We start from the raw sequence: 13,088 nt of genomic DNA, 5'->3' as shown, positions 1-13,088 counted from the left end.
ACTGCCTTGATTGGTTTAGTAATTTCGTATATGCATATAAATACTACTGTATATTAGAGTAAAGCCTGATGAGGATCCAATCGAAAACAATATTGTTCGCTTATATATGTTAATCTAAATCACCATATGAGAATTTTTCAAATTTCGAACTTGTATGTATCACATTCTAAATGAACAAGAATTAGGCGATTAATAAACTGATAATCTGTCTAGTTGACGAGGATTTACTTGGTTTGTGGGTTATATATGCCACAGTTTGAACTTAAAATAGGCATTATCAAAAACTAGGGAGCATTAGACTGATTCATCCTAGTATGAGATTCCTCAGTAACATAAACTATGACCACATGAAAGGTCGAACGTAGAACGTCCAGGACTCTCAGCAGAAGGCTGAGCACTTGAATCAACGGATAATTGTGTAATTTCACAATTACAACTTTGGTCGATTCATGATATACCATGATATTCGTCAGGGCGTGATGATGAATACAACTTATATATTATAATACTTGAATAATTAAACACATTACACTAACGCTTTTCAGTGGAGTTATGAATGTGTAGTCGTCTAAAAATGCAAGGTATAACAGCTACATAGGAATAACTATAGGACTTATATTTAATTTTCTTCTTGAATTTTTCAAGTTATCCGTATGATACTTCAACTTATTGACAACCCCATCAATAGTTTATGTTATTTCAAACATTCAAGGTTATTGGTTTTCAAAATACAACATTATGATATGCTTCAGACCAAAAAATATGTCTTGTTACTTCGATAAATATGGTAAGCAGGTGACCAAAACTTATAAAATTTAGTAAATTTACGATAGTCTACGATAATTATAATTCTTACTTCGGTGTGATTCATTTGTCATTTATGAAACATTGACGTTTCTAGAAAGTCCACGATATGAGGAATATTCTTAGAAATGAAGTTCTTCAGTGAGTTTTGATCATATCAGACGAAAATCGGAAGGAAAAGATATTACTTTGAAATGAATTATTACCATTTAGTTTTGTTACAGGGAAGGCCTTTCATACAGATAGTCTTGCTTAGTAATTTGATAAGTTAAAGAACAACAGTTTGTCTAAAATAGAATGAATTTATTAGCTTTGGTCAGGTTGTATTGACAGCCTACATTTCGTGAAGTTTAATAATCAAAATTACAAAACCAAGTAGAAAATATTCATAAAAGTAAAGTTAGTTGAAAGGCAAACATAACGTTTGTTAGGGTCGTACTGCAAGGATTCGAGTTTCGACAACTATTTTGTCGATCTGTCGTAATGTTCACCAGGACTTACAAGGACTGAAATATAGGCATGTTGACAAACATAAAGAATAAATTAAGAGGGAATTTCAAGCATTTATATGCATCATCTACAGAAAACAACAAATCACATTATGGTCTGCTTCAACTACAGAACTGAACAATTACAACGATAGTATTATAGTTCGACTAATTCTTTGCGGAAATACTTTGACAATCTATTCAGTAAGGTGGGATTTCAAATAAAGCCAGCTTTATATATATATATATATATATATATGCTAAGATGTAAAAACTATTCAGTTATTATTTGAGTTATTTTATACTGTAGTTGACTGACCAATAACATCAGCAATATAATATACACACTAAATTATCTTAAAATATAAACAGAGACGTTGGTTTATTTCTTCCACGGTTATATACAATTAGAAATGACAAGATCACTGAATATCATGAAAGCTGGAAAAGAGTCAACCAACACTTGTAACAATACGGATAAATTTAATCTAAATGAAATTAGTTCACAAGTATGTTTAAAGTACAATGTATTTGTTCATACAAATATGTAATTTGATAAATAGTTTTAATTTAACCCAGTGTTGAAACACGACCCAATGAAGCTCTGTTGTATAAACCTTTGTTATTACAAACAATTTCCAAAACTAAATTGGGTAGAATGAGCAATCTTCAGTCATAATGTAGTATAATTTAAAGAGATACTGTAAAGTATATATCTAAGGCATACCTGTAACAAGGGAATCATATTTTAAGTTTAAAGTGATTGTACATGATTAATTCAATTTATTAATTAAATTTGTTATGGAAGATCAGTTGAACACGATAAATTTGGCTTTGAAATATCTAAGATATGTAAATATTTTCTATAACAACATCTCTTCTAGATATACAGGTCAGATTATGGATAGTATTTGAAAATAATCACGAAGTGAAATACAGTTTTTAGTTTCACGGCAATGTAATACGTAATTTTCATTACTTAGTATCATCCGTGAGGTCATGTTCCATTTACTGATATAATTCCATAGAAGATAGTTTGGTCAGCCTTAAAAAACAAATGCCTGGGAGACTTAAGATATTCTACATATTTGAATATCGTCAGTTTGTTGGTTTCAGTGATTATAGAACTTTTCTTAATTCTGAAGTAGGTGTTGAAACGTTCAAAATATCATTACTGGGTATGCATGTGATGAGAAGATATTCAATTAATAATTTTTCTTCCCATTAATTTTATATTTATTGCTCACTTCGTAAAGTTTTCTAATGATGTATCAGTACATTCACTGTTGTAAATTAAATTAACTCCAGATTGTTTACCTAAGCATTATATATACACTGGCTCTCTAACTGACCATAATTGGCTACTTTACCCAGAGTACTTAACATCATCGTCATTCTATAACATTTTGGTCATTTTAATCATTTCAAGAAATTGAGTTGTAAGAATCCCTTGTTAGCTATATTGTGTTTATGAGTTAGTTTTGGTATTTAAATGTTTTAATTTCTGTTATTACATAGAGATCGTATATAAACTACCTATTGTATCTTTCTCATACATAAATACCGTAGAAGTCCATCTTTGTCTTTGTAACATCATCTAAACTGTTCAACACGCGCCATCAATAATATCACCAAGTTTAGTATGATACGTCATTGCTACATTTGATAGTAAATCAGTATAATACATGACGATCATCTAACGCTTGTTATATTTTATTAATTTCTAAACCATTATCAGTGTATGATAAAAGTGACTTTCAAAAATAGCTGCGCATTAATAATGATTTGACGTTATACATTTAATGATAAATATTCTTGCACTCATTTGCTTTTGGTTAGTTTTGTGCACATTATACCCTTAAACATCAGAATTGCTTTGTCAGATCACTGATCGATCTATTCAAGTAACATAAAAAAAAGCTTGAAAACACTAAGAGCCATGATCTATGACTGATCAACATTAATACATTCGGCTCGTATGACTACACAAACAGTTGATCACAAATAATTAGGAATGTTAGGATACCTTAGTTTATTTAAAGAAGTCAACTTATAGTTAAGTTAGATGAATGCTATTTGGTACATTGTATTGAGAATAGAGAAACACTTGGAAAAATAAACATTTTTAAAATCGTGTTGCCAATATGACAGATTTTACCTAGTAAAATTTCCTAAAAATCAATGAGGATATCAACAAACTATTGTAGATGTTGGAACGAGAAAATAAGCAAAAACAACTAGTCAGTAATTCGAAGATCTCCGTGAAACTTAGATGTTAGCTGTACAGTTTGTTAACATTAAATTTGTATAGATTAGAAAGACTTAAAATGTTTGGAATAAATTTTTTGAGGAGGATTCGAGGATGTGTACTGCTGAAGAGTCCTATACAATAAGAAACAATTGCCCAGTACTACCAGGTTTTCAGTGAATGCTTAGCTTTGATGGGTTAGTGATCTCATTAACAAAAGAGCTGTCAAATGTTTCTTTTGCAATACAAACTAAGACTCCATAGATTAGTAGTTATAGCTTCAGTATATTTGCAAAGACTAGATCTCATTATTAGTTGTGCACCATGAGGACTTTAAATTATCTACTTTGTATTATCTGTCAACTAGATGTATAGAAATTTCATCAATCAATAACGTCTGTGTTTAAAAGCAACCATTTAATCTGGATGACAGAAACAAAGTCTGATTACGGATTAAAAACAGATCAACTGTTTAGGATATAAAGTTTGGAGTTTGATTTAAATTGAAATTATTTGTTTAAAGTAACTTTCAACTATTTCGTGAAGAATATGATTCCATTAGCTATTGCATATTATGAATTGACTATGAACTGATTTTAGTAACCTGCTACATTTTGGTATTCTGATCACTATTATTTAGAACACGGATGGGACCTCTTTTACATCTTCATCATCCATCAAGCTGCAAGTTACAGCAGAAAAGTCTATGTTTCAGTCCGCCATTGGTGGAATCATATCATGCGTTGGAGGTGCTGTAGGTACGGGAAATATCTGGCGCTTTCCACGTGTTTTAGCAACTAATAGCAATTCCGGTGGTACGTATACATTTTAATAAATATCACATAATGTCACTAATAATCTATGATATCGATGCCCATGGGCATCCATCAACTATAGGTGTCGAAATTCTGTATAGCAGAAACTTTAAAGACGGCAGAGAATTTCTACAATCATGACATCTTAATCAATTAGTAATCAATATTCATATCTACATAAATCCTCTATATGAACCCATAAGGTAGAACTCATGCAATCACGAAACCACAGGTCAGTCGATAAATAAAGACAACATGAACAAGCGAATCAATGCAAACAATAAAATCTATGATGATAGCTAATCACAAACACAGTTGTTAGAATGAAATGGTATAAAACTTGTGGAATAACTGAAAAGCTCACTTCTAAATCAACTAAACACTGAAGATGTTATCCATACTGTAAATCAAAGCTCTTTAACCAAAACTTATACATCAGAGAACATAGCACCACCAAGATCTTTCGTCATCCTATATTTCTTAACTTTCGCACAGTAAATCCGGCTTAATAGATCAGATATGAAGTGTATACATGTATTTTATTACACTACTTAATATTATATACATTACAAGTCAACTAATGTACATTGGTACTATATTAAGTAGATATGATATTAAAGAATCATTTTGATGCCAGCTATCCTAAAGTGTACATCTGTACTCATGGTGTGTATTGGCTAAGATAAACAAAAATAGAATTGTTATAAGCAAAGATGGATAGTGGCTAGCAGTGGAATCCAGAACGCGTGTCTCGTCCTATTAGGGACTCGTCAGCTGGATGTACCTGCATTTCAGAGTTGATGTTCACTCTGGGAGTAGAAACCAGTACCTTTCGCTTCAAATGCCATCGCGTTATCCACTCGGCCACTAAGTCCCAAATAGGACGAAACGCGCGTCCTGGATTCCATTGCTAGCCTCTATTCATCTTTGCTTATAATGCTCGTGAATCAAGGCTATATCGAGGCAATACGCACAGTATGCACCTATGCAAACAAGAGACTGATCAATTGCAGTCCTAAGTAACAATCGGAAGATTCAAGTAAACAATATCAAGTGAAAACTAGAAGTGACTTCATATATACATATATAACTTGAAGTAGAATAAAACACGAAATATTTAAAGTAGATTTAATATATACCACGTAAATATCTAAAGTAAACCATGTTAAACTCTTCATCCTGAAGACAACAAAGATATTAATCACATGGTCTGATTCCGAATTAGGGTTTAGCTGACATGTACTGCTTGATAGATGAACCTTTATCAGTAGACTTCTTGGACATTTACAATACTTTTTTTATTTTTTTTGTCTAAGATCATGTCTATGAAACAATTATTTATTTACTATGAACATAACGTATGAGCTTTGAAAATTGAATTCATCTTTTTAGTAACTTGTGACATTCAAATAGATTACCAAAACCCGTTAAATTCAGTTTTCTCTCAACAATTTAAACGTGATGATAAGAGTTTTGTTCTCAGAAAATAAATTAAACCTTTTTACTTCATTAACAGCTTACTGATTACTTATTATTGTGTAATGAATAAATATACTTTCGTCCCCCCTTTCAACTTTGTGATTTTCAACTTATCCAAGTTAATGATTATGTCTACGTGAAAAGAATAATGATTAATCGACTGTAACGATTTCTTACATAATTTATGGTAATTTACCTACTAGAAAACTTCATATTGAATAACTAATTGTTATGAGAAATAGTTAACTGATAATTAAATCAGTTTTTCTTGAATTATCAACATTTATTTAGAACTGATCGTCAGAAACAATCCAATTATTTTAGTAAATGGAATATACCCATTATGATATTAAGATTGTTTCAGCAAAGAGTTCTCTTTTCGGTGAATTCATTTTCAAAGCTGTACTGTAGTGAATGAGAATACGAGTGGGGACAATCGAATGTATTTAAGCTAAAATTACAGGATATCTCACTAAAATCTGTTAACCAAACAGTAAACAGTTAATTTGCAAACTATCACTCAATTGTCTCAATCTTGACCGTTCCTTCTGTAAATATCAGTTCATAGTTTCCGATTATTATTGTTCATGCTTTTTCATACCAATTGCATCTCGTTCCCATTCTTTCCTTATCGTTCTTTTACTGAAATACATTCAATGCCCGATCACTGTTATATACCACTTATGTGGATATCAGTAACCCACATCACAGTACAATTGCAATTACATATACTTATTTTTTCAGGATGATAATAATTACAATAATAATGACAACGAATTTCTGTTAGTCATGGTGACAGTTAGAATCAACAATGGTATTTAAAAAATTTTAAACAGAGAAAATAATAATCGTTTGATTGTTGATTGCTTAAGTATTCATCAAAAGATAGATGAGGAAATTATCACTGGAAAAGAATGGCTCAGCATGATAAGATAAAATGTTGAAATTAAGATCAAATGTAATCAAGAGGATCATAGAAACAGAAGTAAACCAGTTGGAAGTAAAAGGTTTAAGGATAAGATAGGAGGTAAAGCAGATGGCTATAAAGGAAGAAGAGTGTGAAAAAAATGAAAAGAGAAATTATAAGACATAAGGGCCACGGAAGAAGAGGAAGTTGTACCGATCTCTTTTGGACACGCAATACTGGTTTTCCCAGATGTATGGCTATTGATTATGCAATGATAAGAAGATGGAATATAATTGCCTTCAAAAGACTTCTACTTACCTTGTAGATGACTTTGAATGTAGAGTCCGTTTTGATTGAGTGACCTGTGTTCACGGGGTGTTCTATTATTGAACTTCTTATTGAGGCGTTTCCTCCACTTCTTAGCCACGGCTGCTAATGATCTTTGTTAATTCTACCTCACCGTCACCATGTCTAACAGAAGTTTATTGTTATTATTATTGTAAATATTATCATCCTGAAAAAGTAGGTATATATAATTGCAATTTTACAGCTTCAAAAATGAATTTGCCGAAAAGAGAACTCTTTGCAGAACCAATCTTTCTTATTCAATTATTTCAAGCACAGATTAAAACTCGTAGGTGTACTGTCTAATAAAAAATTCTGTGTAAAGTAATATTCATCATTCATCAGCTCTTATGTTTTGATATGATTTAAGTTATCTCATAACTATTACTTTTTATTTTGTTATATTTTAGGTGCATTAACATTTTATATTATATGGGTTTTAATACTATTTTTTTGGTCTATCCCAATTCTTATTGTGGAATATTCACTTGGAAGATTTACTCGGAATTCTGTTCCAGTGGCATTTTGTAAATTTTTTGGACAAAAATTCTTCTGGTTAGGTGCATGGATGGTAACAGTTGTTTTCTTTCTGAGGTAAATATTTTCATATTTCCTTTTCAGCAAAATGACTTATTCAGATAAATTTAAGTAGTATAAAATAACTGTGAATACTAACAATAAAATAATGATATATTTGTGAAGTCTAAATGAGTAGAAAATTAAATTTCTGATATTTCATAACTTAATCTAAGCCACTTCTTCGGAGTACATAAAACGTAACAAAATCAAATTAACACAACTTTATATAGTATAATGGAGCAAAGTAGAATATTTAAGTCAACCAAAATAGGTCCAATGTCAATGCATTGTCCCTTCAGGTCAGGATGATTTTACCTGAGAGTTAAAATTTAGGTGTGAATTCGAGTTAATTGTGTGAGAAATGAATAAAATTAGCTGTTGTGGTTGTGATAAACGATTCAATGTTGCATAAATCTTTAGGCATTGTTTCCTATTAAGGGCAGAGGGATCTACTATTACTTAAAACGCACACGCTAATTACCTCTTATATAGTTGGAAAAAACTTTCAGAACGATTTTGATATTCCTAATGTTGACTTAATATTTATTCAATATGGTCTATACTGCTATTGCCGGAAGAATTTATAAATTTGCCAGTTCCACAGGATTTTCAAGCAATCTTTTAGTGTAGATTAAATGTCCCTTGGTACAAGCTAAAATCTTACAAGAAGACTCTCCAATATAGAATCAATAATAGTCGACAAGGTCTAGCGTGAACGCAGGTCTATGTAGATATGAAATGGATCTTCCTTTAACTTGATACAAAGGATTTCGAAGAGTGTTGGTTGATTCACGGAACGCTTTAATTTGTGTATTTTCAAGAAACGTTGGTTTTCTTCTGTAATACAGTGTGATTAACTAAAACTACAGAACTAATCCGAGATATTTCATTTGAATAGTTATTTAAGGTCTCAGTTCTTTTCTACGTTCATTTGTATCTGTTTTAACTAAATTTTTAACCATTATATAATTTTTTGAATCAGTCTCTAGATATGATTCCGTAGATGTATTATCATGGGCTCTTTGTGTGCGCTTTAGTTTATAACAACTGTTGCATTGCCTCTATCAAATTTGATAGTGATAATCGTTCTATCCTTTTATAAGAAGCCAAAAGCTTCGAATTCTTCTTTAGACACACTTGAAGAAAGATATTGTTGTTTTACCAATTTATGAAGCATTTTTTTTACATAATTTATGTGACATTTTGCCTGAAATTTCCTTAAGTGTTGGTTCTAGAATGAAGATGATTTCTAAAGTCCTGAGATATTTGCTATGTAAATTGAATTTTAATTCTTTTTCTATTAAAATGAATTCGTGTGTAGTAGGAGTTCTGTTTGAAAGATAACGAACCGTCTTTATTTTAATAATTTACAATCGGCTTCTTATTGATATTATTCAATATATGAACATCAAATAAGCCATTGAGTCTTTGATATACTTTTGGATAGGTTTTTATACGTCACATTAGATTTATTCTTTAATTTTGTATCCAATATTACAACATAGTATCAAGTAGTTTGGCTTCTTTATAAAAATCCATCACTATTGATGACTAAAAGAGAAAAAAATTAGCTTTCTTCATGTTCTCAGGCTCCTGAATACACATAAAAAAATTTCGCTTCTAACCTTTGAAATTGTTAAATCATGATACCCATAAAAGATGACATACTCAAAAACGTGTAATTACCTCTTGAATTACTTCAATTACAATATTATTCGTTTAAAAGTTATTGCTTTTGCACGATAAGTAAAACCAGGAAACTTCTTTATCTTAAAACAGACAGATCGTATCATCACATACAACTTGCTTTTCTTTAAAGTTATATAATGTGAACGAAGTTGGCAAAATGAACAAATGAAGCCTTACATCCTCACATTAAGATATTTATAATGTATTAGTACAAAAAACTTGAACTATTGTATGCGAGACCCATTCAGATAAACTCTTTTTCAAGATAGTTATCAGTGGCCATTAATTATATAGTGAAAATAGAGTTTTAACTCTCATAACATATACCAATTATGACTTGGCCAATATTATTTTCACTTTCACAGTATCATCATAAAACGTTAGCCACACAACAGTCATAAACAACCAAATTTTCAGTATATAAAATAATTAGTAAAATAAAATAAAGTTTGATTCATTCACTTATTATACCAAACAGTTCACTTTATAAGCAAAGATGGATAGTGGTTAGCAGTGAAATCCAGGACGCGCGTTTCGTCCTGTTTGGGACTCGTCAGGTAGATGCACCTGCGTCTCAGAATTGATGTTCACTCTGGGACTCGAACCCGGTATCTTTCTCTTCAAACGCCATCTCATCCACTTAGCTACTGAGTCCTGATAACCACTCGCTGGTGGAATCGGGTGAGAATGATCAATTGCAGTCCTAAACATTAATGAAAAGATTCAAACAAACAATACCAAGTGAAGTTTACTGTATAATTAGGATCGAACCTAATCAATTCACTATGTTTTCATTTAAAAATATTTTATTACTTATACATGCACATTATTCTAAATTGGTTCATTATAAATCCAATTGCTGGGTTGTTCAACATTAACAAATAAAATTTATTACATATAGATTTATTTCTACGTCAAGCTCATTTAAATTATGCTTGATCTGAAATAATTTGAAAAGCGAACTTCTTTAGTTTATATGAAATAAATGTCAAACATATAATTAAACAAACTTGCTATTCAAATAGATTCTTAGTAAGAATTAACTCTACTTAATAAAAGTGGTACACTCTGTAAGAAAGACTCAGTCACATTAAACTTGACTCATTTTAAATGAGATTACTTTGAGTATATCATTAGTAACTAACTTGTGATAATATCTAAGTATATAGTTTGGTAAGTACATCAGATCAATGAATAATTACACTAAACTGAAGAAAAGGTGTTATGGACTAAGCATATATAAAGTATAAAAATAAGATAGATATAATGAAATTTATGTTATGAAATGATGTTTTGTGATACCAAGAATCTGAAGTCAATAGTAATTAGTGTAGAGTTGATGTATATATATATATATATATATATATATATAATATGTAGAAGTTAGTTAAATTCTTGACCTACATTATCAAAACAAACTATCCAGCTAACTAACGTGAACATCAGTCAATAAAATAAGTAGATAAATGATTTTTCTGAGAGTTAATATGTGTACATCTTACTGAATTACTTCATTCCTGTGTAGTATATTTATATCACGATAAAATTAAACAACAGATTTAAACCTAGCTACTTCAATAAGGTAGATAGAGTGAAGGCGACCACCTTTTAAGTGATAAATGCAAAGTAAAAAAAATAATCGAAGCAAACGTTTTCACCTACACTTTTCATAGTTTATACAATCATAAAGTAGATAGCTTCATTTAGCAGAATATACTGAAATATATCAGTTTATATTTGAATAAATTAGTAGTAATAATTAGTAGTGAGTGGCTATCAGGACTCAGTAGCTGAGTGGATAACACGATGACGTTTGAAGCGAAAGGTACAGGGTTCGAGTCCCAGAGTGAACATTAATTCTGAGATGCAGGTACACCCAGCCGACGAGTCTCGAATAGGATGAAACGCACTTACTGGATTCCACTGCTAGCCACCATCCATCTTTGCTTACAATTAGTAACTTTGTTAACCGTTTCCTTGAAACTTAATGATGTTATGTAAATAGCATCAACTGATGACGAATTGATAACTATGAAGCAGCCGAAAATAATTTCTGTCCCATTTTATAATTTCTTATGGCAACATAAATTTATTCTCAGTATCAAATCCAGAACATTTATTGATGACAACTATTTTCGAACTATACAAAACATTTTACATTTACTAACTACTTTAAATTTTGATACATTTTGAAATTTTGATTTTTTACAAACTTTGATTTATACAGAAAATATCATATCGTTGAGCTTGGTCTTTTATTCGTATTTTTTTAATCAGTTGTTATTATCCTGTCGTACTTGGATGGTGTATCTATTATTTCTATATATCTTGTGCATATCCTTTACCGAAAACAGAAGAAGAAGGTTTAGCAGTTTTCAATAATTTTGCAGAAGTATGTCAATACAGTTTTGTTGAGTTGTTTTATTGCCCTAAGTGAAATGAAGTTTTGAGTTATGGTTTGATAAATATTCGAAGATGTATATTACACATTTACTGTCGATATACTTGATAAATCGATTACAGAAATAAGAACATATTTTCTTGTCAAATCTGTAATCTGTACGGTTCTATTGACTTTATATATAGTTAAATCAAAAATTCACGTTGAATGACATTAAGTAATTGCTTACTATTTATTAAAACAAGTCCTACTGAAGTGTAAGATTCAATAACCGTTGGCCATAATTGTTGGCAACGATGGGTGTTTATTACACACAATACTTTATTACAATCAACTTTGACAACGAATTATCAATATTATCATAGTATAAGATGAATTAAACTGCCAAACTAAAGCTTGGATTATATATTCAGTAAAACTTAAGCTAAGGACAAATAATTATCCGTGTCCCATTTCTAACGATTTTTAACATGTACAGTGAATATTTCGACTTTAGCTCGCTAAGTCACTTCACGATGATTGTTTCCTTTACTTTTCTCTTTGTACTAACTTTAGGTTATTTCAACCAGGGAGTGGCGTGTAGTTGTAGGTTGGAGTAACTTTCTTTATCAAAAAGAAATGTTCGGAATATAAGCTACTGGATACAGATTCAGTGATCTGAATAATAAGCACTCGCTGGTAGGCCTTTAGGTCCTGAGTTAGAATCTTAGTCTAGTCTTAAATGAAAACTCCTGCAGATTCCTATACCACAGTTAAACAGCTATATAAGAACTTTCGGCTCAATTAGAGCGAATAGTTTCACAATATTTGTGCACCGAGTTGATGTAAGATATTAAATAGGAATAATATATTTGTAAAATCTCAGCGATTAAATTTGAAATAAATTCAACGTTTCGTCAGGCAATCTCGTCCAAGCTTTTTCGAGGAAATATAATCAAACATCAAAATTATCAATTAATTCACAGACAGGAGACAATATATTGTGAACGAAAAATTTCTCCTCTCACCACTTACGTATATATACAATATGTTATATTACCATTATCATTTCACATCACAAATCTCTTACACACTAATACATATACCTAGTTTAAACGTTTTTAATGCTGATTGGATGACCTATTCAGTGTACAATGAACCGAAGAACCGTGTACCTATTTATAATCGATAATTTTGATGTTTGATTATATTTTCTTGAACATGTTTGGACGAGATTGTCATGCGAAACGTGGAATTTATTTCAAATTAAATCGCTGAGATTTTACAAATATATTATTCCTATTTAATATCTTAAATCAACTCGGTGCACAAATATTGTGAAACTATTCGCTCG

The 13,088-nt window shown here is 30.7% G+C and overlaps 1 protein-coding gene across 1 annotated transcript; it reads left to right on the top strand.

Annotated features, from left to right (window-relative positions):
• Positions 1-1,705: 1,705 nt before the first annotated feature.
• Positions 1,706-11,791, top strand: Smp_129930 (sodium-dependent neurotransmitter transporter,putative; the record flags this gene model as incomplete). Its single annotated transcript, XM_018792125.1, has 4 exons — positions 1,706-1,801; positions 4,181-4,355; positions 7,497-7,680; positions 11,632-11,791. 4 exons carry the CDS (start codon positions 1,706-1,708, stop codon positions 11,789-11,791), a joined length of 615 nt encoding a protein of 204 aa, XP_018644132.1.
• Between the last annotated feature and the right edge of the window lie 1,297 nt (positions 11,792-13,088).

This window comes from Schistosoma mansoni (assembly GCF_000237925.1).
Source record: "Schistosoma mansoni, WGS project CABG00000000 data, supercontig 0719, strain Puerto Rico, whole genome shotgun sequence".
NCBI lineage: Eukaryota > Metazoa > Platyhelminthes > Trematoda > Strigeidida > Schistosomatidae > Schistosoma > Schistosoma mansoni.
This window is presented reverse-complemented; position numbering and strand designations above follow the sequence as displayed.